This window comes from Saccopteryx bilineata, chromosome 6, assembly GCF_036850765.1.
Source record: "Saccopteryx bilineata isolate mSacBil1 chromosome 6, mSacBil1_pri_phased_curated, whole genome shotgun sequence".
In the NCBI taxonomy this organism is placed as follows: Eukaryota; Metazoa; Chordata; class Mammalia; order Chiroptera; family Emballonuridae; genus Saccopteryx; species Saccopteryx bilineata.
This window is the reverse complement of record NC_089495.1, coordinates 191,671,696-191,698,903: the sequence shown is the minus strand read 5'-3', so window position 1 is coordinate 191,698,903 and position 27,208 is coordinate 191,671,696. Positions and strand designations below refer to the sequence as shown.

The window sequence follows — 27,208 nt, the reverse complement described above, 5'->3', positions numbered from 1 at the left end:
AGGAGGTCATCTCCACTAGGGTCTTTTTCTGTTTGTGCTCACTGCAGGGTCCGGTCCCAGAGTCCAAGTCAGAGCCTGGCACACACTAGATGCCAATAAACATTTCCTGAAGGAATTCACTAATGGGGATCAGCCTTCATTACCCTCATCATGATCTCCTGCAAGAGAACCATTCCTTACCAAATCATGGGTCCCTTTAAATATTTGGAGCAGATATCAACACTAATTCACTGTCTCAGGTGACAATGTCCCCATCCTGAGTCTGGGGGGGGGGGGCTGGGGATAGGCTAGGGGTCAGGCCTTACCCTCCAGACTCCGTACTCCCCCTTCCCCAGCCAACCAGGAAACACGAGGCAGCCCAAGGTAAGTAGACGCTTGCTGCTTTGTTATAAATATATTATGTACATCCAAAACATGACATTAAAATATTACTCCGTGTTACAGAAAAGATATTAAGGCTTTCTATTATTTACATTAAACAAGCAAGCACCTTTAAAACAAACAAACAAACAAACAAACAAAAAAACAAAAAAAAAGCCCCACTCTTCCTTCTCTGACATACCCCTGGCCAGAGGGGACACTATGTCCCCTTCCAAATGATCAAGGCCCGTTGCAGGGTCCGCGCCCTATGACATTCCTTCCTTCACATAGAAACATCAGCTCTGGCTGGAATCATGTGGAGAGATGGGGAGGGGCAAGGGAGGAGGAGGGTCCAGAGTTGGGCCAGGGATTCTGGCCTCTTCTGGCCTAGTGCCCTTAGACCCTTTCTGCATTTTGCTATCCTTGAATGGATAGGGCTGTCCACAAAGGACTTTGGAGTCAATATGCAGGGCTATGCCAGGGCAATACTCCAGGGACACTTCAGTGTGCCTGGGGGCTCCCAGACTACAGGGGACAGACAAGGAGGGACAGATAAGACGACTTAGTGGCCCCAATGCCAGCCGCGCTGAGGGCTGCCCAGTGGGGCTAGGGGAGGTTGGAGTGTAGGGAGTGGGTGAGCTTCCCCTCTACCCAGGGGGCTCCTTTTTCTGCAGAATCAGGCTTGGCAGACAGAGCATCTCAGGTAGCTAGGGAGGGGGGGCCAAGGAAAGAAAACGGAAAAAAAAAGGAAATGAAAAATCAGTGGCTCAAGTATTCTGTGTCACGAAGGGTGGGCTGGGGGTGCCCTGGTCCAGCCCAGGAGGCATCCCCTCCACCTGGAGGGGCCAGTGCCGGGACGGCTGGGATTTGGCAGATGGCTTCGGTTTGGGGAGGCTGGGGAAGGTTGGCAACGAGTTGGCAGGCTGGAGGAGTTATTTGATCTTCTGGGCCCATTTCATGTCATCTGCCCGAGGCTTCTCGCCCGTCAGGCCCTGGATGAGGTCCTCCAGGCGTCGCCAGAAGCCCATCTTCTCCAGAGGGTAGTTGAGCCAGCCTGCAGTGGAAACAGGGCGCCAAGGGATTGAATGGGAGAGCAGTAGTTGAGGGAGTATAGGGAGAGAGCTGGTTCTCCCTGGGGCAGGAGCAATGGTTGTGGGTCTGCAGAGAGGAGGGGAGAAGGACTGATCAATGAATCTGGGAATGGGGGCCTCCCATCAATGGGCTTGGGCTACTCAGACATGCCTCCATACCCCCTCTCATTCACTTTCTTACTGAGCACTTACTATATGCTAGGCATGGTGGCAGTATTTTGTATCACTTGGCTCAAATGCCACCTCTCCCAGGAAGGCTTCCCTGACCACCATGTAAATGTACTCCAGGTCTGTCACATCCTCCTCTTTTATTTCTTGATAGCCTTTATGATAATGTAACTAATGCCATTAATTCAACACTTCTCTATTTTTTGTTGGTTTTTCTCCCTACCCCCAAACTAGAATGTCAACTCCAAACAGCAGAACCTCATGTTCTTTCACTACTGATCCCCAGGGCCTAGAATGGCACCTAGCACATAGTAGGTGCTCAAAACATATTACTCACAATCTTATTTCATATCTTTATTACAATTTGGATCCAAGCCAGGTAGATACTATTATCAGTTCCCTTTTTCACATGAGCAGACTGAGACTTAAGAGGGGAGTTTCCCAATTAGTAGGTGGCCAAACCAAGACTGATCCCAGGCCTGGCTGAGTAGTGAACTGAACTCCTACTAGACGGCCTAAATTCTCACCTCTCCACCTGCTCTCAAAGAGCCCGACTTTAGGACATGCACAAAATATTTTCTGTGGCTTTCAGTGCTGCCTCCAGAAAAACAAAACAAAAAAGCCGAAAGAAACCCCAGTAGCTTATCGAGTTCCTACTATGTGTTAAGCACTTTGCATCTGCCATCTTGCCATTTACATCCAGCCCCGCCCAGGTGGCATGTGAAGGGAGTGGCTGCAGACCCATTTCATGGATTAGAACCATGATATCTGGGGAGGCTTGAGTCTTCTAAGGGCACACATAGAGGAGATGACAGGTCAAGTTGGCCCGACTTGATAGCACCTTATATACTTAACCTTGGAAGATGCCCAGCTGGCACTGGAAAACCTGCTCGCCCACCTCACCTCACTCCACTTCTCTGGCACTGGCCCACTACCAATGGCATGTGTGCCTCCTTACTATTATTCCACATCACTCTAGGCATCTCCCTGCCTCAGGACATTTGTACTTGCTGTTCCTTCTCTATTTATCTGCAAGGTCCCTCCTACACTTATTTCAGCTCTCTGACCTTATATGAACAGCCATTCCTTCCCCCAACCCCCCATGACTCTCTGCCCTTTACCCTGCTTTACTTCCTTTCATAACAATTCTCAAACCAGGACTTTGTCATCTCTGCTATCTCTCTGCCCCTCAAATATACATGCTCCTGCCTCAGGGCCTTTGCACCCACAGGTTCCTGCTACCTGCAGTGCTCTTCCTTCAGATCTGCTTGGCCTTCTCCCTCAGTTCAAACGTCACCTTCTCAGTGAGGCCTTCCCTGACTACCCTATTTAAAAGGCAAAGCTTCCCATTTCCTTCTCCCTGCTTTTTTTCCCTCCATAACAGCATATCAGATGTAGTACTTATTTATTGTCTGGAGTGTCCCCTATTAGAATGTCAATGCCTGGAAGGAAGGATTTTTGCCTATTTTGTTCAGTGCTGTGTCCTAAGTCCAGAACAGTGCCTGGCACCTAGTAGGTGCTTAATAAATAATTGCTGGGTAGATGGGTGCTTGGAATCCCAACTCCATGAGGTGGTGGTGGGAGGATTCTGTCTTATTTACAGCTGTGTCCTTAGCACATTGAAGAGTACCTGGCACATAGTAGGTGCTAAATAAATGTGTTCTGAGAGAACGTTCCCACAGGGCAAGGACTGAATGACCTCCCACTGTGACCTGTGCCCTCCTGACCCTGGGGATGAAGTTGTAGCCAGATGGGGTGGTGGTAGCCTATTCAATGCCACGCTATAGGCGCACCTGTGGTGATGCAGAAGTAGGTCTCATGGGGTGAGACGTGGTGGATGCGATGGTGTTTACGCGGCAGAATGACATGCCAGTCCTGCAGGAGGGTGACCCAGCGCGGTAGCCCAAAGTATGTGTGCGACCATTTGTGGATCTGGTTGGTGAAGGTACCGAAGATGATCAGGCAGAAGACGAAGCATTCCCAGGGGTATTGCTGCTCCAGGGCTTCTGCAGGGTGGGAGAGGGTTGGGTACCCATAGGACCTGCATACTTGTCACATGGGGTGAGGGCCCACCTCCAGCCTGGCCCTTGCCTCAGGCCCTAGGCTGCTACCATCCATCCTAGGGTAGCAGACAGGCATCCGTGCAGCCTCCCACGTGGCCTCAGGCGAGCTCAGACTCCCCTTCTGCTCAGTGGGCACATAATGAATAAGCATAGTAACATTTAAGAACGTGAGCTCTGAAGTCAGCAGGGCTGGCTATGACATTTCTTGGCTGTATGAGCCGAGGTCAGCGACTGACTCTTTGAGCCTTAACTCAAAGAGTTAACATCTTCATCAATAAAATGGGAGTAAGTCTTTGTCCAGGTTCCTTCGAAGCACAGCCTGAGATAAGGATTCAGGTGCACGTGACTTATCAGGGGTGGGAGAGTAAAGGGAACCCTGCTTCTGGGAAGATATCTGAGGGAGTGAGGGAATCAGGACAGGGGAAGAGCTAAGCAAAGACGGGCTGGCCTCAGCCTGGCCCTGCGGGGGGGACTCTGGAGTGGTAATGCCCTTATAGCCAGTCCCCCTCAGAAACGAGGGGGCTGGTCTTTGGTAGGTGTTCCTGTCACTGGCTTCAGGTTTATCCCCAGGGGAGAGGCAGGACCTGGCCTAGTGGTTCTCAGAAGGGGCAGCTGGGAGCTGTTAGCAGCCACCACTCATAGCAGCCAGGGGACAGTTACACCCTTTGGGAAGAGGATGTGGGTGGGGCACCACAGCACTCACTACACCACAGATGCTCGTCACATCTACCCACAGGGAGGTTGCTCTAAGGATCAATCAGGTGTCAAGTTGTTAGAATAAGACCTGGAAAAGGAAGGACTCATTTCCCCACCTAACCATAAAGCTTACAGAAGTAGAGTGACTTGCTTTGGGACAAGTTTCCTTCCTAAAATAGGTATGGCAGAGAACTGAATGCAGGACTGCCTGAGTTCACAGCAGATACTCTTTCCACTAAGCCAGGACAGCAAAACCAGAAGTTCTCAGGGCCAGGCAGGTAATACAAATGAGCAAGGATTCAGGCTGGTGTAGGACATTGAACTGGGGACAATGGCAAATTGGAGAGTGTGCGTCCTGTCTAAAGGCAGCAGCTGTAGCTCAGCCCCAACCCAGTGAAGAAGGCCAATGGGAACAAAGGCCCAGGACAGCCAGACTGGATGTTTAAGAGAAGCTGGAAACACAGACCTTTATGTCAACATTTCAATTTTACATGAAGGTAACTAAATAAAAATTGTGTGGTTTTTTTTTTGTTTTTTTGTTTTTTTGTATTTTTCTGAAGCTGGAAACGGGGAGGCAGTCAGACAGACTCCCACATGTGCCCGACCGGGATCCACCTGGCATGCCCACCAGGGGGCGATGCCCTGCCCATCTGGGGCATCGCTCTGCCGCAATCAGAGCCATTCTAGCGCCTGAGGCAGAGGCCACAGAGCCATCCTCAGCACCCGGGCAAACTTTGCTCCAATGGAACTTGGCTGCGGGAGGGGAAGAGAGAGACAGAGAGGAAGGAGAGGGGGAGGGGTGGAGAAGCAGATGGGCGCTTCTCCTGTGTGCCCTGGCCGGGAATTGAACCTGGGACTCCCGCATGCCAGGCTGACGCTCTACCACTGAGCCAACCAGCCAGGGCAAAAATTGTTTTATAACACTGTGAGGGGCGAAACACATACTCAAGCCACAGGAGGCTCATGGGAATGGGAGTGTTTGTCCCTGATGGCCCACGGAGGCACACTCACCAGGGCTCTGGGTGTGGAACTTGTAGGCCATGTTCAGCAGTGGTAGCAGTGTCACAAGGCAGTTGTCCCCATTGGTCTCGATGAAGTCATGACGTGTAATGGCTGTTGGGTCGATGTGATGCTCCCGGAATGGTCGGATGAAAGCCTGGGGCGGGACAAGGAGGCAGGAGTGGATAGATCCGGCCAGTCAGCCTGTGGTCAGCCTTTCCCCACGACCTCCTGCGCGCTCTTCATTTGAGTCTGTCTCCTTGACTTTGGGATGCTGGACATTCCACCATGCCACTGACGCAGATCCCACCCGGCCTCAGGGTCTAGGTCCAGCAGCTCTAGCAGAAGACAGGTTGAACTGCCCCGACAGGGACCTCAGGCTGGTACTGCCCCGCTTTGGGCCTGATTCCCACGTGGGCTGAGGGACCTTGGACACAATCTCTGTCCTTCCTTCCTACCCCATGACAGTTGAGGAGGCCCTCACAATGAGGCAGGACCCTAAGGCCTTCTTTCTGATAATACCCTCCCCCTCTTCCCTTAGTACAATTGTTCTGATGGGGCTAACCCTCCACTCCCCAGTTAAGAATGAACATGTTCTCCCCGTTTCCAGCTTCAGAAAAATACACACACACACACACACACACACACACACACACACACGAAAAAAAAGAATGAACATGTGACCCTGGCTTAGCCAGTCAGAACATTCTCTCCCTCTGACCACAGTGACTGGCTGAGGGATGGGCATGTGACCCAAGCTGGGCCAATGGGAGTAAGCCATGGGACTTTGGCTATAACTATGGGAAAGGAAAAGTTCTCCTTCCACTGGGGGTGGGTACTGAGCTGAGAATGGAAATCTAGAAAGCTGGAAGCCATCTTGGCCACCTTACCAGGGGAAAGCCTAGGCCAGAGTGAAACCTACAGAGAGGAAAGTAGAGACAGATATGGAGAGAGACTGTCTGAAGAATATGTACACTTGGTCTGTCCTACTGGACCCAGCCATGCCTTAATCTGGTTCTGTGAAATTTTCAGTACATGAATCAGTACCTTTGCTTGGTTAAAACAGTTTATATTGAATTTTCTGTAACTTACAACCAAAAAGGTCAGACTGGTATAAGATAAAGTTTAATGAACACAAACAAACAGTAAGGCACAGCAGGGAAGACAAAGGAGAACAAGATGTGGCCCCAAAGTCAAGGGATTCTGGTGAGGTGGGCATATATCAAAGCTCTCTGTCACATGCCTGATGCTTCTGCTTCCAGAAAATCCCAGGGGATTCCTGTTCTAGTCCTGGAGGAGGGGGGCATATAGATTAGGCTGGAAGGTTGGTTTAATCTTTTCTCTCTCACTTTTATTTTCCTCTTCTTTTCCAAGTGGGAGGAGAGGAAATAGACAGACTCCTGCATATGCCTCAGTGGGGATCCACCTGGCAACCCCAGTCTGGGGCTGATGCTCTGCCCATCTGGGGCCACGCTCAGCAACTAAGCTATTTTTAGCACCTGAGGCATTCTCAGTGCCAGGGGCTGATGGCTGCAGGAGGGGGAGAGAAAGAAAGAAGGGGGAGGGGTGGAGAAGCACATGGTAGCTTCTCCTGTGTGCCCTGACCAGGAATCAAATCTGGGACATTCACACACCAGGCCAACATTCTACCACTGAGCCAATTGGCTGGGGCCAGGATGGTTTATTCTTTCAGATAGGGAAACAGAGGCTTGGACAGGAAAGGGAGCTCATCCAGGGTCAGAGAGCCCTACCACCTTTCAGAGGAGACAGACTAGGCTGGGTTAATATACGCACCTTTCCCATGATGGGCAGCTCCACAGAACCCCAAGTATCAGCTCCCCAGTGCACCAGGCCAGACAAGAAGTCAGCAATGAGAGCCCCTGCAACTGTGGAAAGAACAGGGTGAATGGCAGGAGGTGGGGGCAAGGAGACACACATGGGGACATCTCCCCATCTGCCCACCCCAAACAGGGAGTCACATGTTCACTCACTGGTTTGCCTGTTTATTCATTCATTTGTTAGGGGAAAGGCTGTCCCTTCTCTACTTGGGACACTTTCTTTCCTGTGTAGCCGCAGGCATAATGCTCCTGGCATCAGTCTGGATCTGTGCCTTTATTTGTTCTGCCCCAGGGGAGATCAGGATTGTAGAGAGCAAACTGGGCATGCTCAGATCAACACAACCTTTCCCTATTAGGAACTGACCTCCAATAGCTCCACATAGGGAAGCCCACTCTGCTAGAGCATTGCCGGTGATGGAAATGTCCTTCCGGGGTTTGGTGTCAAAAAGTACCTTTGGTGCAGAGAGACACATGCTCCCCAATCTGACCTAGCTTTTATCAACAATAAATGTGAAAATTTGGCATCCAGCAGCCTTTTCTTTGTCTTTGTTCTCAATTGGTTCAGAATTGGATTGGGGTCCCCTTGGAGACCCCAACACCATTCACCCATTTGAGGGTTCAGTATGATACAGAAGTTAAGAGCTGTTAGATCTGGACTCAAATTCCAACTGTCATTCACTAGCTGTGTGACACTGGGCATGTTACTTAACCTCTCTGTGCCCCAATTTCCTCTAGATAGATGGGAATGATGATGATTAAGAAAAATAGCAGCTACCATTTATTGGGTACGTTCTCAGTGTCAGACACAAGTGCTTTACATGCTGGATTTCAAAAAATTTTCATAACCTGTTAGAAGTTGGTACTGTTTTTAGTCTTACTTTACAGAGATGGAAACTGAGGTTTGGAGAACAGAAGTAACTAGGCTGAAGTGGCACAGATGGTGAGTGGCAGAGCTGGGCTCTGAACCAGACTTGTAGTCCAAATATTAACACAGCAGGATGCACCATCAATACTGTATACATGGGGAAACCAGGGCAGACAGGCGGCCACCTGCCAAGGTAACACCCCAGTGCCACGCCCATCACACTTCCCTCTCTCTGCATCTCAGCCCTCTTGGTGTGTCCCTTGCACACCCTTACACATCTCTGGGTCTCTGCATTTGCTTTCCCTTCTGCCTGGAATGTTCTTTCCCAAGATGTAACACAGCTCACTCCTTCACTTCCTTCGTGTTTTTCCTCAAAGTCCGCCAAGGACTCCTGATCTAAAATTGTACCCACTCTCACCTTCCAGCATTTCCTATTGCCTGTCTCCTTTTCTCCAAGCACCTGTCCCCTTGGTCTTCACTTTTCTTTGTTTCCTGTGTCCCTCCCAAGAATGCCAGCCCCACAAAGGCAGGGAGTTTAGTCTTTTGCTTATGACTGTATCCTGGTTCCTGGCACTTACCTGGGGTTCAGTAAACACTGAATTAATCAACATAAGAACTAAGTACAGTACTTGGCACCCAGTAAGCCCTATTACCTATTACTGTTATTATTGTTATTCAGTCATTGAGTCTGTCAGACAACATTCTGTGAGAAGCTGTGCTGTGTGCCCAGCTCTAGAGCCAGAGACGCATTGGACATTGAGCTCACCGACTCTGGGACAGAGACACGAGGCGGGAGAAGCTAGAAAACGTGGCAGCGAGTGAATGCACTTTTCAGTGAAGATAAGTTTAGTCCACTGGGTCATGTGACTTAGGCTCAGTTTCCCTCTTCCCAGGCTCAGTTTCTCCGTGTGAACTTGTTCAAGGCCCGGCTAGGCCATTCGCAAGGGCTCTTTGAGTTTTGCTCAGGCCCTCAGCCCCTTGGTGGCAAGAGGCCAGGCCACTGAGGAACTGTGGAAGCTGCAGAAAAGACCCCGGAGGGCTCCCGTGAGAAGGGGGATCATGAGTGAGGGGGCATGAGTGGACATGCAGCTCCAATGCCTGGGCCCAAGTGTCAGGGAGCCATGAATGAAGACTTTCCAGAGGCCCTGGAGCCTCCACCCCATGGATACCAAACATGAAACGGATGGAGGGGGCAGGGGAGACAGCTCTATTCAGGCACCTGCAAGTTCTTGGTGACAAGGATAGGCGGGCAGTTAGGGACAAGCACGACCTCCTGGCACGAGGAAGCTGGATGATAAGGTGTAGGGTGACACTCCACAGGTCGCTGGGTTGGGGAGAGGTCAGGGCTCAGCAGGGCCCTCTGGGTCTGTGTACCCAGGGCCCCACCCATGGCTGGGCAGCCCTGCTCCTCAGTGACTCAGTGGGAGGGTGGCCCAAGGCAAGAGTCAGGGAGGCCAGGGAGATGGAAGCCAAGGGCTTCGGCACTTGCTGTTCCTCTAGCTGGTACCTTACCCGTCCCCTAAAGATCCCGAGTGGCTGGCTCCTCCTCCGCCTTCTTGTTCAGGGCAAATCTCACTCAACCCCCCCGGCTGAAGCCAACCTCTCAGGCAGATGCTCGTGGCCACATCTCCATGCTTTATTTCTATCACAGTACTTGTCACCACCTGAGATGGTATCGTTTATTATCCCCACTTCTTGGGTGAGAAAAGGGGCTCTTGAGAAGTTGACCCCCCCACCCCAGTCTCATGGCATAGAAGTGGCAGCTGCAGGCACAGGATGAGAAGAAGCAGGTGTACCTGTCTCTAAAACCATCACCCTTCGAGGATGGAAAAAAGGCTGTGGGGCCAAGAGCTAAGGTGAATCTAGATCAAGAATTGGGGGCCTCATCTCTTGCTACCACATTGTTGTGTCTCTGGGCAAGTCTCTTGTCCCCTCTGGGCCACAGCACCTTCACTTGCATAGTGAGGGGTTAGCTGAGGTGCCTCTTGAGGTTCTATCCTGACAGCTCTCACTAATGCCTCTAAATGCTGCCTACATCCAAAGGCAGCCTTGTGTCCACTAATTTTCCTTCCATCCCTGTTTTGTGCAACCTCTGATCTGCTTATCACTGATTGGTTTTGCCTCGGTCTTCACATAAACGGATTCATATACTATGTGCTCTTTTGGGTCTGGATTTTTTCATTAGCATACTTCTAGAGTCATCCATGTAGCTGATGTATCAGCAGTTCATCCTGTTTATTGCCGAGTTGTATCCATCGTCTGGATGTACTGCAGTGTGTCTACACGTTCTGCTGTTGGACATCGGTGTTGTTTTCAGGTAGGGCTGTTATATCTCAAACTTCCACGAAAATGTTCATATGCAAGACTGTAGACATATGCCCTCATTTCCTTTGGGTGAAGATGCCAGCTATTTAATCATTTATTTTACTTGACATTTATTGGGCACTTTAGGCCTATGTCAGCGCCTTAAATGTTTTATCTTTTATAATCCCTACGCTCTACCAGGGCCAGTCCTAAGCCAGTTACACATCTTATCTCCGTAATCATCCTAAGCATTTAATCCTTACAAATGACAGGAAAAACAATAAAAGCAATACAGAAGGTCGCGGACTTACAATGGTGCAACTTAAGACTTTCCGATGATATGACAGTGATACACTTAATACATCACATGGTTTATTATAAAATAAGCTTTGTGGGATGATTTTGCCTAACTGTAGCCTCTGTTACTGAGCACATTTAGGTAGACTAGGCTAAGTAAGCTATGGTGGGTAGTGGGTTAGGTGTATTAAATGCACTTTTGACTTAAAATGTTTTACCAGGATGTAACCCCATCCTAAGTCAAGGAGCATCTGTATTAGAAAAAACAGTGTTTGTGGGAACGGTTAACATTGGAGCACTTCCTGTGTGCCTGGTCCTATGCAGATGTTAGAAAGTGCATTATCAGGGGTCACAGCTCCCCATATCTTATGTATGGGCTGTGCACAATGACTTCCTTCTAAAGAGAGTGCAGTATGGAAGGGGGAGGAGGGTAACTCCACAGCGAAGAAAGCTGGCAGACACCACCTGGGCCAGGTCGCCAAGGTCAGCATCACAGTGCTAAGTCATGTTGTTAGTACGCACCCTTGCTATGTACCATGTGATAAAAATGCCACTTTACGCCTGACCAGGCGGTGGCGCAGTGGATAGAGCGTCGGACTGGGATGCAGAGGACCCAGGTTTGAGACCCCGAGGTCGCCAGCTTGAGCGTGGGCTCATCTGGTTTGAGCAAAGCTCACCAGCTTGGACCCAAGGTCGCTGGCTCAAGCAAGGGGTTACTCGGTCTGCTGAAGGCCCGCGGTCAAGGCACATATGAGAAAGCAATCAATGAACTAAGGTGTTGCAACGAAAAAAATGATGATTGATGCTTCTCATCTCTCTCTGTTCCTGTCTGTCTATCCCTCTCTTTGACTCTCTCTGTCTCTGTAAAAAAAAAAAAAAAAAAAAAAGCCACTTTACCTCTGAGCTCTTCCTCTCCAAACATATAACCCAGTCTAAGGAAAACACCAGGCAGACCCCGTACAGGGGCATCCAAGGAAATACCAGTCCTCCTCAAAACTGTCAACATCAATCTGAGACTGTCCCGGCCAGAGGGAGCCTGAAGAGACATGATCACTAAATGTGATGTGGGATCCTGAATGGGATCCGGGAACACAGAGAGGACATGAGGTGAAAATGAAGGCGAGCTGAATAAACTGGGCCCTTGAGTTCATAATAATGTATCCATATTGGAACAGTAATTATAACCAGTGTATGATACTCATGTAAGATATGAGATGCTACTAATAGGGGAGACTGGGGGCAGGGGTACATGGGAACCCTCTGTGCTATCTGCTCTTTTTATGTAAATCTAAAACTGTTCTAAAAATAATGTCTATTTAAAAAACTGTGTATTATCTCATTTCATGTCTACTGTGATGAGCGCTACCACGTCCCGACTTCTAGAGGAGGAAATGAGACTCGGGAAAGCACTGCCCAGGGTCCCTCAGCGGCTGGGCAGTCCGGGCTCCTAGTAAGCCGTCAGAGACCAGCGCAAGGTGTTCGGGATGACACTGAGCCTTCACGTCCAAGTCTGAGAAATGGGGATTTTCTCTTCTTTTTTAAAAATTTCATTTATTTATTTATTTTTTGTATTTTTCTGAAGCTGGAAACGGGGACAGACAGTCAGACAGACTCCCGCATGCGCCCGACTGGGATCCACCCGGCACGCCCACCAGGGGCAACGCTCTGCCCACCAGGGGGCAATGCTCTGCCCCTCAGGGCATCGCTCTGCCGCGACCAGAGCCACTCTAGCGCCTGGGGCAGAGGCCGAGGAGCCATCCCCAGCGCCCAGGCCATCTTTGCTCCAATGGAGCCTTGGCTGCGGGAGGGGAAGAGAGAGACAGAGAGGAAGGAGGGGGTGGGGGTGGAGAAGCAAATGGGCGCTTCTCCTATGTGCCCTGGCCAGGAATCGAACCCGGGTCCTCCGCATGCCAGGCCGACGCTCTACTGCTGAGCCAACCGGCCAGAGCTAAAAATTTTATTTTAGTGAGAGCAGGGGAGGCAGAGACAGACTCCGGCATGCACCCTGAAGGGGATCCACCAGGCAAGCCCACTAGGGGATGATGCTCTGCTCATCTGAGGCGTTGCTCCATTGCTCAGCAGCCAAGCCATTTTTTTTAGCACCTGAGGTGGAGGCCATGGAGCCATCCTCAGCCCCCGAGGCCAACTCCCTGGAACCAATCTAGCCATGGCTGCGGTAGGGGAGGAAGAGAGAGGGAAAGAGGGAGAGAAAGGGGTGTGTGTGGAGAAGCAGATGGGCGCTTTTGTGTGCCCTGATCAGGAATCAAACCTGGGACATCCACATGCCAGGCTGACACTCTACCATGGAGCCAGCCAGCCAAGGCTGGGGATTTTCATAGTACTCACTTCACCTAACTAAAAGCAAGTTAATAAGATGGGCTAATGCAGGGAAAGTGCTTAGCACGGTCCCTGGGACACAGTGAATGCTCCCCAAATGTAGCTCTAGTTAGTAGTTTAAATACTACTCTCTTCTGAGAGCCTTAGTCTCGTCATCTGTTAGATGATCAGCACCTGGCCTTTCAGGCTGCCGAGCAGAGAGGGATGTGTACTTGGACAGAGGTCAGGAATTATTTTGGGACAGAATGAGCTCTCCCCTCCTTCTGGGAGGAAATGGCTCTGTGATCCCCAGGCCTCTGCGGGTGGCTGTTTTTAGACTCCAAGCCTGTTGCCTGACGCTGCTTTAATGGGGGCAGGGGTGGCAGAGGCGGGCACACAGAAGCTTCTTTGTCCCAGCCGGTGGTGGCGGCTGGTGGCTGGCTGGCGGATGGCTCTCCCCGGGGATGCTTTGGCCTGGTTATTTCCCTGTCTGTAGGACGCTGGGGTAGGGAATGAGCAATGACTCACTCCGGGCTCTTCTGACAATCCCGGGGCCCCTTGGTGGGGGGCCATTTCCACACAGGTCACTCAGTAGGGACTTCTTCGTCCCTGCCCTTCTCAAAGCCTGGTGTGGAGACAGAGTGACCGAGGCAGAGTGGACGCTGCTGAAGGCTGGTCCATACGGTCCTGTACCCAAACCCTGGCTTTTAACTCAGAATCACCTACCAGGCCAGCCATGACCTGAGGCCATGTGACCTGACTTCCTGCCAGCTTTGCACTCACTGTGTCCCCTCTATCTGGAACATCCTCTCTTCTGTCTGTTTGCCAGAAAGCTCCTACTCTCTTTCTTTCAAAGACCAACTTAAGCCTGACTGGTGGTGGCACAGAGTATAGAGTGTTGACCTGGCATGTTAAGGACCCAGGTTCAAAACCTCAAGGTCTCCAGCTAGAGTATGGGATCATAGACATGGTCCCATGGTCTCTGGCTTGAGCCCAAAGGTCATTGGCTTGAAGCCCAAGGTCGCTGGCTTGAGCAAGGGGTCCCTGGCTGCTGGAGCTCCCTGGTCAAGGCATGCAGGAGAAAGCAATCAATGAACTAAAGTGCCACAACTAAGAGTTGGTGCTTCTCATCTCCCTTCCTGTCTGTTTCTGTCTCTCATTAAAAAAAAAAAAAAAGAGAGAGAGAGACCAACTTCCTTCCTTCACATTCCAAGTACAGCTCCCAGCTCAGGGCTCCCAGGGCTGTTCACTTGTTCACTCATTCATTGACGACAGTAGTCCTGGTTGGGTAATGACCTCCATGTGGCCAAATCCATTGGTCCCCTTGCTGCCCCCTGTCTTCTGGAAACACATTCTCCTCTTGCCATGCCCCCTACCCCCCCCCCCATCCCCGGCCTGGAAGCACCAGTGACCTCGGGCTCCGCTCCCACTCAGCCCTGGAGGTGCGTGGCCAGCACCAGAGCTTCTAAGACCATCTCCACCCCTAGGCCTCCCAGATTTTGCTCTCTATTGCCTTCCCTGATTCTAGACTGGGATTTCTAATTTCCTGCTAGACAGACAACCTCCCTTTGGCTCTCAGGCAGGCACTTCAAGCATCTACCCTCAAGCCAGCTACTTCAACCTCATCAGTTAATGTTAGCTCCCTGCTGGAAACTCACAAATAGCTGCTGACAGCCTCTGGAATAAAACTCCTGGACTCCTTTCTATCCCCCAAAGCACTGGGTATACACCAGCCTCAGGGCCTTTGCACTTGCTGTCCCCTTTGCCTGGAATACCCCTCCCAGCGATATCTGCCAGGCCCCCTCCCTCACCTCTTTCAGGTTTCTATACAAATGTCACTTTTACAGAGAAACCTTCCTTGATCTCTCGCCTCTTCCCTGCCTACGCTCTTATCTTGACTGTGTTCCCAGCATTGTGCTGTCTGTTTGCATTTATTAACTGGCACCTGCCTCCCCTCGGTTCAAAGGCCTTGCAGAGGGACCAGAACCTCTGGAGAGATAATGCTGGGCAGGGGGCGGGCTCTGGAGGCTGGCACAATGCCCTTACCTCCTGCGTGTTAACACACAAATCAGTGTGGCTACTTAAACTGATTAGGGACTGTGTAAACACTGCTATCGCGGGATTGTCTGCTCTTATCAGCCCAGAGGCAAAGGTACAAGATTGGGAAGCTGGAATCAGATGCGCTGGCCGGACAGTCTGAGATCTCCAGGGCCCAGGGCGGGAAGCTGCCTGGTCCCAACCATGGGAGAGAGTGGTGACCTGCCTGGGATGCCCACTGTCCTGGCTCACAGTACACACACCTGGGCTCTGAGGGTGCTGATTCTTTGCCCAAACTGGGCCCCTGCCTAGAACACCCTCTCATCTCAATGCTAACTGGAGGCTGTACAGTCCCTGGTTCAGAAGCCAGGCAGGTCTGAATATGTGATACCAGACTGCTGCTGCCCGAGTGAGGGCCAATGGGCAGGTCACCTGGCCCCTCAGAGGATGGTAATCAGAACCTTCTTACTAGGTTGCCACCAAAAGTTCCCAGCCTGGGGCCTGGCACATAGTATAGGCAGTCACGAAATATCCACTATTAAACTGAGCCTGGAGGCAGAAGGCACAAGCCCTGGTGACGGGTAAGTTGGGTGGCCTCCCAGCAGTTATGCACACCTGCATTGTGCCCTCACAGGAGCGCCAGGCAGCAGGTACTGAGAGCAGCTTCACTTAAAAGATGTGAAAAACGAGCCTGACCAGGTGGTGGCGCAGTGGATAGAGCGTCAGACTGGGATGCGGAGGACCCAGGTTCAAGACCCCGAGGTCACCAGCTTGAGCACGGGCTCATCTGGTCTCAGCAAAGCTCACCAGCTAGGACCCAAGGTCGCTGGCTCAAGCAAGGGGTTACTCGGTCTGCTGAAGGCCCGTGGTCAAGGCACGTATGAGAAAGCAATCAATGAACAACTAAGGTGTCGCAATGAAAAACTGAAAAACTGACGTTTGATGCTTCCATCTCTCTCTGTTCCTGTCTGTCTGTCCCTATCTATCCCTGTCTCTGACTCTCTCTGTCTCTGTAAAAAAAAAAAGATGTGGAAAACAAGGCTCAGAGATGCAATGACACTTGCCCAAGGCCACGCAGAGGTGGTGGAGCTGGGACTTAAACCCAGGTCTGCAGGGGCTGGCTTGTAACCACCCCAGATGGGGCTTAAGGGAACACACTGTCTGCATGACTGCCGTTGAATGGGAGGCTGGTGGCGCAGGTCCCTCTCCTCTGTGCAGAGGGGGCGTGTCTGACTCCTGAGGGTGGGGCCCAGGCTCCCCAGCACTGGATGGGTGAGTCCCCCTTCCCTCCAGTTGTGCTGGCCCCCTAGCACATGCCTACCCCCACCCTAGACCCAGATGACTTTTTTTTTTTTTTTGGTATTTTTCTGAAGCTGGAAACGGGGAGACACAGTCAGACAGACTCCCGCATGAGCCCGACCGGGATCCACCTGGCATGCCCACCAGGGGCGACGCTCTGCCCACCAGGGGGCGATGCTCTGCCCCTCCGGGGTGTTGCTCTGCCGTGACCAGAGCCACTCCAGCGCCTGGGGAGGAGGCCAAGGAGCCATCCCCAGCGCCCGGGCCATCTTTGCTCCAATGGAGCCTTGGCTGAGGGAGGGGAAGAGAGAGACAGAGAGGAAGGAGGAGGGGGGTGGAGAAGCAAATGGGCGCCTCTCCTATGTGCCCTGGCCAGGAATCGAACCCGGGTCCCCCGCACGCCAGGCCGACGCTCTACCGCTGAGCCAACTGGCCAGGGCCGCAGTCAGAATTCTTTTAATGAGATTGTGGGAACTGAACACTAGAAATGGAGACAGTGAATTAAGAACTCTGGGCCCGTCCGTTCTCTGAGCCCCAGTTTCCTCATCTGAAAAGTGATAACTGTAGCATCTATTCCCAGGCTGTGAATGGGTGAGGATTGACTGAGGGAAAACACTCAGCATGTACTAATAAGTTGCAGCTTGCTTCATTCATTCAGTGTAAATATTTATAATATTTATTGTACATTTACAATGTGTCAGGCCTTGTGCTTGGGGCTGAGAACACGGCAGTGAACAGACAAAAATCTCTATTCTCAGGAAGCTGATATTTGAGTAGGGGGAAACATAAAGAAATCTATTATATAAAGAGTAGGGTGAGGGTGAAGGGATTGCTATTTTTCACGGGTAATTGAGGAGGGTTCCCTGAGGAGGTGACCTCTAAGCAGAGAACTCTAAGCAGATAACTGGACGAGATCATAAACTATATAAGTATGTCTAGGAAGTGTTCCAGACACTGGGGAAAGCATATGCAAAGGCCCTGAGGGAGGGGTGTGTCCAGCACGGGGTGGAAGCACAGTGAGGCCAGTGTGGTGGGAGCAAGGCTGAGCCAGAGCGGAGGGAGATGAGATCTTGAGGAGGAGCTGGGGCCAGGCTACGCTGAGCAGTTGGTGTTTCATCCTAAGTATACAGGGGAGAACAGGGGAGCGGCAAGACCTGACTGAGGTTCTAGCAGGGTCCCTCTGGCTATGTGTGCAGAATGGAGGCAAAGGTGGAAGTGGGAAGACCAGGGAGGAGGCTCCTATGATGGTCCAAGTGGGAGAGGCTGGTGGCTGGACCAGGGTGGGGGCAGTGAAGCTAAAGAGTAATGGTTGGATTCTGGGGAGATTTTGAAAGTGCAGCCAACAGTATTGCTGATACTTTGGATATGAAATGTGAGAGAAGAGAGGAGCTGAGGATCATGCCCAGGTTTTTGGCCCAAATGACAGGAAGGACACAAGTGCCATTGATTGAGATGAGAGGCGGGGTTTCCACACCATGGACTGCACTCATGTGCACAAACACAATCATGCACACCCACAAACATATACACGTGTGCAAACTGCCATCAGGGACTCGGACAATAGGTGCGCCCCTGGCCTAGTGGAAACTGAGGCAGGCAGCTGCGCTGTGGGCACTCACCAACACCCAGCATTACGAGGGGCGTGTGCTCCCAGCGGGCCAGCAGCAGGAGGTGGACCAGGTTGTGGGCAATGAGGCTGAAGCACAGGACCACGCAGCACCACTCCTGGAAGCGCTTGCCTGTGGGGAGAGAGGCGAGAGGTGAGCAAGTAAGGCAGCTCCTACTTCTCAAGAGAAGCCAGAAATCAAGAAGTGGGTGTAAAATCTCTTAAAATGTTGCCACATATTTTGAGTAGACACATGAGCTTGGACAAGCTGATTCGCTCACTGCAGCTTTGTTTGAGGGGAAGTAACCTGGGTGTCCATGTCGAGGGATCAGCCAAATGAATGTGGCCCACAGCATCTCTGTAGCTAGGGTGTGCGCACAGTGGACTATCCAGGACATTGTGCTAAGAGCAAATAGCAGCCATTTATGTAAAAAAGGAAAAATATTCTATAGCTGAGACAGCTTTTCACTTACTCCCTTTTGAATTGAAAATTTATGAACGTACTATATCAAAAATCTTTTCTTATATTTTTTAATTAAAAATTTAAAAAGTAAAAGGAAGTAAAAACACTGTGTGGGTGCCATGGAATGTGTGACAGGGTCCCCGAGAACACTGTCTTTCCAGGCAGCTGGTCCCAAGGGCATGGAAGATCCTTAACAATAATAATTCCCATATTATTAGTGTTGATCATCGACTGAGCAGTTACTGTGTGCCAGTTACCAGCTGAACTGATGCTGTTTGGTAGATAAGAAATCTGAGCGTCAGAGTGGTCCCACGAAGTAACCCAACACTACCCGGCTTGTTCGCTAGAGATGAGGATTTTGTGGCTAGAGGGTCTGGCTCCCAAGACCCTGCTCTTACCTGTCCTGCTATCCCTGGCCCCTCCTTCTATTCCCTGTTACTCGTGTGGCCCTGAACACACTCTGGGCCAGGATCATCTTAAGTGATAATAGGGCCAAGTGGGCCCCTCTGAGTGATTATTCACTGAAGGGGCCAGGTACATAAAGAAGTTTTCTTCCACATTTGTCCTCTCCTTTCTTTAGTGCTTTGTATGTGCTATTTCCTTCACCCTTCTATACCAGGCTGACTTTGGCACTGTCCTTGCAAATCTCGACCTGGAATCTCTGCCTCCAGGAAGCCATCCATGATTACTCCTCTGACCTTTGGGCTTCCCCAACATGGGGTCCATCATGTGAGACTTCCACTGCCTGTATACCATCTGTCTTCCCCTGGCCAAATGTGAACTCAGGAAGCCTGGAACTCTGTCTAGTTTGCTCACCAGGGCCCTGGCACATACTTTGTGCTCAATAAATGCTTATGGAATAAAATTCCCAAAGATGATCCTAAAGGAAAAACTGCCAAGCTTTGTCTCTGGGCTCCCCTCCCCAAAGCACGCTGTTCCTGACAGAGCAGGCTGAGAGAGAGAGAGAGAGAGAGAGAGAGAGAGAGAGGGAGAGAAAGGGCCTTGTCCAAGTCACACAATAGCAAGCTGTGCCCTGAGCCAGACCTGGAGTAGCTGCCCTCTCTTTGCCCTATGAAAAAACCAAGACTCGGCGTGGGGAAGGGACATGCCCACAGTCACATTCCCTTGGCCCCTTTTTGTACAGGCGAGGACACTGAGACTCGGAAAGAGTAAGGACCCCAACAGGGGTCACACAGCAGCAGGAGAGGGCCTAGGATCCCTTGCTTCCTGCTTCTCAATCAGGGGCTATTTCCTTTGGGTCATGTGGCCCTGCCACCCTCACAGCCCCCAGCTAAGGTCCCCATGATCAGGCCCAGCAGGGATTTTCCTGTCTGGTTCCTCTTTGTGGCCAAAGCCTGGAGCTCAGAAGCAGAAATCCTGGGGAGGGGGACAGCTGGGGATAAGGGACAGCTGATTCCTCAATGCCAACCTGACTGCTCGCTGCCCAGCCTGCAGGGATAACAATGTGATAACATAACAGTGACAGGAATAATGAATGACACCCAATGAGGCCTGTCACAGCTGCAGTGCCAGGTTTAGCCCACATCAGAGATGCCACAGACCCACTCCCTCTGGCGTCTTTTGCTCTCAGTTAAAAAAATTAGCTACGCTTAAAAACAACAACAACAACACATAACATTCCTATATCCTGCTTCCCTGAGAACATAGGACTCTGGCCACCCTGGGGTCTGAGCAACAGTGGCTTCCCCATCAGAAGGGGGTGAGAGCTCCCAGTTCATCCCGGTCCCCTCCTCTACTGGTGGCAGTCCTGGCCCGGCCCCTGCAGTCCTCTGAGTTTCTGAGCCTGAGGCACAGTCTCTCATTCAAGTCTCAGTCTCTCCACAGAGGAACTGTGTGATCCCATTTCCCAGATGAGGAAACTGAGGCTCAGTGGGTAAAAATGAAGAAGCTGGGTTTGGATCCTGGACTCATAAAGGGGACCCGGTAGACAGCCTGAATGTTTGGGGCTATCCTGATTCCAAAGATTGCCTCGCTTTCTCCCCATGCCATGGAGAATGTCCCTGTATTCTGAGTATTTTCCCATCATTCTCTTCGGCCTCTGAATCTGGATCCTTCTGCAGACCAAAGACTGCAACTTTGATCCATAAAAAACACATATACAGCCCTGGCTGGTTGGCTCAGCGGTAGAGCATAGGCCTGGCGTGTGAAAGTCCTCAGTTTGATTCCTGGTCAGGGTACACAGGAGAAGTACCCATCTGCTTCTCCACCCTTCCTTTCCCCCTCTCCTTTCTATTTCTTTCTTCCCGTCCTGCAGCCAAGGGTCCATTGGAGCAAAGTTGGCCCGGGTGCTGAGGACGGCTCCATGGCCTCTGCCTCAGGCGCTAGAATGGCTCCAGTTGCAACAGAGCATCGCCCCCTGGTGGGCATGCCGGGTGGATCCCGGTTGGGTGCATGAGGGAGTCTGTCTGACTGTCTCCCCCATTTCTCACTTTAGAAAAAATACAGGAAAAAAACATCTACAATAATAAATGGCCTTCATTAAATCCCACCTATATGCCAGGTACAATGTCAGGAATAACATCAGTCAGCCCTCATCATACTCTGTGGACCTTTGTACCACCCTTCAGAGGGAGAAACTAGGCCTGGAGAGACGAAGTGGCTTGTCCAAAGCCACTCGAGAGTCACCTAAGTCACAGCACGAACAGTCAGCCTGACAGAGCTACATGGTCAAGTGGTCTCAACGCTGTCACTTTCCAGGTTGGTATGCTGGAGTCCAGGAAGGAAAAGGGCTTTGCTCAGGCCACAAGAACTCAGGCTGACTCTGGCAGGGAGCTGGGAACTTGGTTTCTTGAGCCACCCTGGCCTGGCCAGGGCCCACAATCTGAGCTGAGTGACAGCACTGACTGGGGAGGGGGCCGGGTTGTGTGTGGTGGTGGTGTAGGGCTGGGAGGGGCAGAGGAGGTCAGGAGCCAGGCCCCAGCCACCTCCGCTTTCCTGGGGGCAGGCTGCGGCCAGAGGCTTGGCATCAGGCCCAAACCTCCTAATTCAGTCAGACAAGGTCTGAAGAACATAATTTTGTGGGTTTTAGCCATTAGGAGATCCTCGGCTTCAAGAAAGTGTGGACAGGAGATAGGAAGAAGGCAGGGAACAGAGAGACAGAGAGACTGATAGCAGAGAACAGGAATCAAGAGACACAGAGACAGAAGACAGGGAAAAACAGAGAGATTATAGGGAGACAGAGAATAAAAGAGAAACAGCATGGCCAGAGTGAAGGAGAGACAAAGAAATGGAAAAACAAAAAGACTGAGGGAGGCCAGAGTGTGGCAGGGGCCAGGAGCGGCCAGGGTAGGGGTCCCAAGCCTCTGTCCTCTGGCCTTAGTCAGGCCCATTTGGAGGACGGAACCTAGGCTCAGCTCTGGGGCTACAGGCCAGGACCTCCGCTCAGTACCCCTCACACCCTGTGCCTTTTCCCTAGCCCTGTACTAAGAGCCCTGTGTCCCCCAGGCAGGGGACATCTATAGGCAGCTGGGTATCTATAGGAGGCTGTAGCAACCTCTCAGGATCTATCCCTGGAGCCCAGGGCACTTATAGGCAGGCTTCAGCTGGCACCTTCCTCACCTGTTGGCTTGCACATGAGGCCAGGGGAGGCCTGCCAAGCTCAGTGGGCCCTTTACAAATCCTGGCACCTGCTATAGGGCAGCTGCTGCTTCAAAACTCAAATCGAGAGTGGAGCGGGCTGTGGGGTCCTCTGGCTCCCAGGACCTGCAGGACCAGGCCTCAACTCCTCGGCCAGACACTCAGGGCCCAGGGGGTTAGGCTCAGCTGCCTCACCTCTACTACTACCCTCTCCACCCCATGCTGTGCTGATCAGATAACTCAAGTTCCCCATAGACACCAGGCCCATTCTCTCTGCTCAGCTGCCCTGGAACAATGGTCCCCCTCCCACACACCCACCTTGAGCTGGCGCACTCCCACAGTGAAGATTAAGAACACAAGACCCAGAACACCCCCCACCAGTGTTCTGGTTCTGGCCCTGCTGCTAACTGGCTGTGTGACCATGGACAAGTCACTACTCTTTGCTGAGCCTCAGGAAATGTGACGATGGGTGGGGTACTCGCGAAGTGCCAGGCACTTTAGGGAAACCAAACAGACACAATCCCTGGCCTAGCCAACTTCCCTTCTTGTGGGGGCAGGTGCAAGCCCAATCCAGGCAGGACAAGTGTAGAAGAACACATTCTCTATGACAAGGCTACAGGGGTCTCAGAATCCTTTCCTGTAAATGGAGTTAATACTAAGGTGCTCCTCAGACAACTGTAGTGAAGACTACATGAAGAGCATGTAGGGAAAATGCCCAGCACACGACAGGGCTTAATAAATTTTCTTTGCCTTATTACTGCTGCCAACTATCACAATTCCAACCCACTAGCCCCAGGAATCTCAAGAATCTAATCCTGGAACCCAGAAATGTCTCTTACTCTCCCTCCCCTCACTCTGCTCCAGCCCACAAGCCTCCTTGCTGTTCTGCAGACTCTCCAGGCATGCTCCCACCTCAGGGCCTTTGCACCTGCTGTATGTATTCCTGGTTCGGACTAAATCTTCCTCAAATACCTTCATGATTCCCTCCCTTCAGGTCTGTGTTCAAATGTCACCTGGTCAGTGAAGCTTAACTGCCTCCTCTAAAATGTAACTGTCCCCAACTTCCCCATTTTCTGGTTATATATTTGTTCCACAGCACTTGTTACCATTGGGCAAGCAAGATATTTCCCTTCTACACTGGGCTTACTGAAATACTAACCCCATTCTTCCTGTCTTGTTCACCACTTTGCCCCCACAGTCTAGAACAGGGACCAGGACAATGCTGCTTAATATGTAGTGTGCCTGGTTCCTCATTTTATAGGTCAGGTTCAGAGAGGTCAAGGTATTTCCTCAAGGTTACACAGGGAAGGGGAAAGGGGAGCCCTACGAATTTGGAGAAACCAGTCTGGCCAGTTTCTCTCCCTCCATTCCACACACCCCAGCTCCTCAAACTCCATGTCAGGAGTTAGGCCTTGACTACAGGTTGGGGTACAGGAGGCTCTGCAGCCTCTGATCCCTGCATGGCTATTCTTCAGAGTGAAAGGCACCCGAGGAGACCAGAACCAGACAAAGATGCCATCATGGTGGGATGGGAAGATTATGTCCTGGGGGGGGCTCAGAATGCCCACTTATGACTTGGTTGAAAGTACATAGGGTTTACTTGAGTGGGCAGGGCTGGACACCAAAGGAGAAGACCTTTGAATCCTTACCGTCGATGTCCAGGTGGCCAGTCTGAGGACCAGAGAAGTGAGGTGGCTTTCCAAGATTCACAGGAAAGGTCAGAGTACTGGGTTAACAGCAGGGAGCACCTACTATATGCCAGGCAATATGCCAAAGTAGATGATCTCATTTTCTCTTCCTAACATCACTAAGGAACAAATAAACTTTACGTTGTACCCATTTTAAAGGGGAGGAAACTGGCTTAAGAGAGGGAAAGTGGCTTGACCCAGATCATACAACTAGGTAGCAGTCGGGAGGCCAAGCCCAGCCTGCCCTAGGAGGGGAGGAGTGTCACAGGCTGAGTGTTTTGGGAAAAGACTGAAGAAACCATGAAGACAGCATGGGCCAGGTGCCTAAGTCAGGTCAGAAGAAAATCACATTTAGAACATGGAATTGCAAGTCCAGAAAGATCTCTGGTGATCCTCAATGAGAAAGCAAATGGTCCAATGTCATGCAGCCCCAGTTATGGCAGAGGTGATACACAAACCCAGGCCATACAAGCCAAAGGTGGCAGTGGATCCATGTCCTCACCAGGCTAGGGCTGGGCACAGTGGCAAGCATTAAGGTGTCAGAATGTTTGGCAAACAAAGCTTGGTGTGATGACCAGATCCCAGTCACCTGACTCTGGAGTCCTCAAAGGCACTTCCTTAACACCTGGGCACACTCGGCCTCCTTGGGGCCAAGCAGTGAGATTCCTGGGGCTCAGGAGGAAGTCAGATAAGGAGGTGGGGGCTCGAGCTTGCTGGAGCATACATAAATGGTAGGCACAGCGGTAAGAAGCCTGAGGGCAGAATGGGAACAAGTCGTGGTCTGGTGTGGGGAATATGGGGACTCCACATCCAAGAATGGAGGGGGCAATATATCCACTCAGGGGACAGGCAAGGGATGGAGTTGTGGCTTGTGTGTGGGAGGGGCTTAAACTAGAGGATGTACAATGCTCTCCCCTGCGGGCAATTCCGGAATACCTGAGAGTGCTCATGGCATGGAGTGGTAGAGGGTGGTGGAGGGGAGAGAGGGAATGGTGGTCTGTAGTTTCAGCCACTGGAACTATGACTAGGATGGGGCTTTGGGGGAAGGGCGTCTGGGGCTCTTGGTAGCTGGGGGCCCCTAAATTGGGGTTCCCTGAGCAGGGGGCTGATGTGCTCCGATTTGGGGGCTGAGGTCACCGTTTCCAGCCCAGGGCCCTAGCAAGGGCACAGATGGGGTTCCAGGGTATGAATTTCGGATCTGGGGAAACTGGGATGGGGTGTGACTTTCAGGAGGCTGGGGCCAATGTATATAGCTGAGAAGCTGCCTCTGACTTGTACTGGGTTCTGGGGTGGGGGTGGGTCCCTAAGTCCAGGGCGCTCTTTGCAGCCGTATGTGCCCCGGGGCTAGGATTCGGATCTAGGGACGCGATGGGAGCTCTGTTTGTAGTCCCGGGAGCTGATATTGCAGTTCCTTGATATAGGAAGTCTGCGTCCAAAAAGTCTAAGGGCTGGGGTTCCGGATTGGGCTTGGAAGTAGCTCTGGGATGGCACTATTTGCATCCCTAAACTTGAGGGCACTATTTGCAAACAGAAGCCGATGCTGAAGTTCTGCAGCGAGGCCTGAGGCTAGGGTTCCGATCTGGAGACCCAGGTTCGCTGTCTGCAGCCCAAGCTGGTGACTGCAGGCCCAGAGGGGCCCCGATGGTCCTACCTGGCGAGTAGAGCGCGGCGAGCTCGCGGGCCCCGGCGTGCTGCGCGCCCCAGCGCCGGCAATACGCTGCTTCGTCCTCGTCGAGCTCCGGCTGCTGGCCCGTCCCGTCCTCGGCGCCCGCCATGGCCACTAGACCGGCCCGCCCGGTGCGCTCTGCTGGCAGCAGGGCTGCGGCAGCACGGCCGCGGAATCGCGGCGATATCACGCCGCCCAATGACCGCCCAGCGCTGGGGGTAGCCGCGGCGCCGGCGGGGGCCTCGCCTGGCTGCGCGTCACAGCCAATCAGAACCCGCGACGGGACTGCGCCGGCCAATCACCAGCCTCCGAGCCACAGCCAACCGGGGTGCGCCGGGGGTCGGGCCGCAGCTGGGCGCAGCTGGGCGCGGAAGCGCTGGGCGGCCGCGCGTGCCTGCCCGCCTGGCTCCGCCCTGGCCTGTGTCTGGGTCTGGTCTCACGGAAACGCGGGCCGCGGCGCCTCCCACGTCCGTCCAGCTTTACTGTCCTGTGCAAGGGGCCGAAGTCGTGCGCCGCAGTACCCAGAAGTGGGCATGTCTTCAGCACGCCCTGTCAAGCGCCTACTGTGTGCAGGGAACGCGAGGGCGCCGGGCCGGGAGCCAGCGCTTGGTGGACGCTTGGAACTGCTCCCCAGTTGGGGCCTGTTTACACTGGGCCAGCTTATCGAGCCCTCCCGCGTGCAGAGGTTCCGAGGACCGTGCGTGCACCTGCTGTGGGCCAGTTGGTGCTGTGCGCCCGGGAGGAGAAACGCCTGACTCCCAGGAGCTCCCGTTTTCCTGAGGGAGAGGACACGAAACTGATGGCAGTGGCCCTAGGGGTCACTGTTAGATTTGGTGAGCATTTAGTATCTTAGACGCCGGCCCAGGAGCTAGCCGGCAGCATTTTGTTTACTCGTAATACCCAATGATGTTGTCTCTTAAGAGGCCCCTCCTGACCGCCCCGCTCAAAGTTGCCTCCTCCTCAGTCACTGTGACATCACCCAGGTTTGTCTTCACAGCGCTTGTCCTGGGCACTGAACTTGCAGTTCACATCCCCCCCCCCCATCCCCCCACCCCCACACACACCAGAAAACAAGCTCCTGAGGGCCAGGACTTGCTTTGTTCACAGCTTTGTGATCACCCGCCGTCTTGATCACAGTAAGGCACACGGCGGGCACAGGGCAGGCTCAGTGAATGTCTGCTGAATGAGTTAGGGCCCACTCACATGCTTTTACTACCGGGCAGGTGAAGGACAGGGACAGGGTTTTACCCTGGTCTAGCTGACTACAAAGCACATAATTGTTTACCTACATTCCATCAAGTGTCATCCAATGGGAGCCACCCTAGTGGCCATGAAAGGACCCAAGAGGGGCCCGAAGGGAGCAGGGAAGGGTTAGGTAAGACCCCTGTCTTTTGGAGGCTTTATTCTGCCGTGGTTCTCTGACGGTGTAAGCCCTGGGTTCCTCAGCTGCTAGTTACCGCAGTCACCTTAGGGCTGTTTTCCCAGTGTTGCTGCTGTGGGCAGCCCCAGTCCCCAGCCAGGCCCGGACTCCCTCCCGGCTTCCTTCTCTACCTCCATCAGGGAAGAAAAGTTCATTTTGATGGCAGGGACAGGTTTCAGCCCAAGTCCTGATGAATTCTGGAAAAACTGGCTAGCCTCGCTGTCATTTATTGACACATTTGGATTTTCAACCCAGGAGCATAAGGGCTGCTTGCCTTGGTGGGGGCTGGATCTCAGATTTCAGAGAAATACCCTCCAAAGTTCTCTGCACGTGTCTCACACCTCCGAGCAGTCTGGGATGGCTGTCTACCATTGGTATCTGGTGTCTGGAGCCTTCCTAGTGGCCAGCGCCATGGGTGATGGAATAACGGCCTGA

At 52.3% G+C, this 27,208-nt stretch overlaps 1 protein-coding gene across 1 annotated transcript; it reads right to left on the bottom strand.

The window, feature by feature from the left end:
- Positions 1-364: 364 nt before the first annotated feature.
- Positions 365-25,572, bottom strand: PEDS1 (plasmanylethanolamine desaturase 1). Its single transcript, XM_066234155.1, has 6 exons — positions 25,339-25,572; positions 17,953-18,072; positions 7,172-7,263; positions 5,390-5,534; positions 3,413-3,625; positions 365-1,414 (listed from the first exon to the last, which is right to left on the bottom strand). Exons 1-6 carry the CDS (start codon positions 25,460-25,462, stop codon positions 1,293-1,295), a joined length of 816 nt encoding a protein of 271 aa, XP_066090252.1. The 5' UTR covers positions 25,463-25,572; the 3' UTR covers positions 365-1,292.
- Positions 25,573-27,208: the final 1,636 nt, after the last annotated feature.

Bases quoted from the DNA above. Each gene is read 5' to 3' on its own strand.
- PEDS1 (XM_066234155.1), bottom strand. From the start codon at position 25,462: ATGGCGGGCGCCGAGGACGGGACGGGCCAGCAGCCGGAGCTCGACGAG. The intron at 7,264-17,952 runs GTGAGTGCCCAC...TTCTTTCCACAG, and splicing joins CCTCGTAATGCTGGGTGTTG to TTGCAGGGGCTCTCATTGCT. The intron at 3,626-5,389 runs GTGAGTGTGCCT...CCCACCCTGCAG, and splicing joins GTTCCACACCCAGAGCCCTG to AAGCCCTGGAGCAGCAATAC.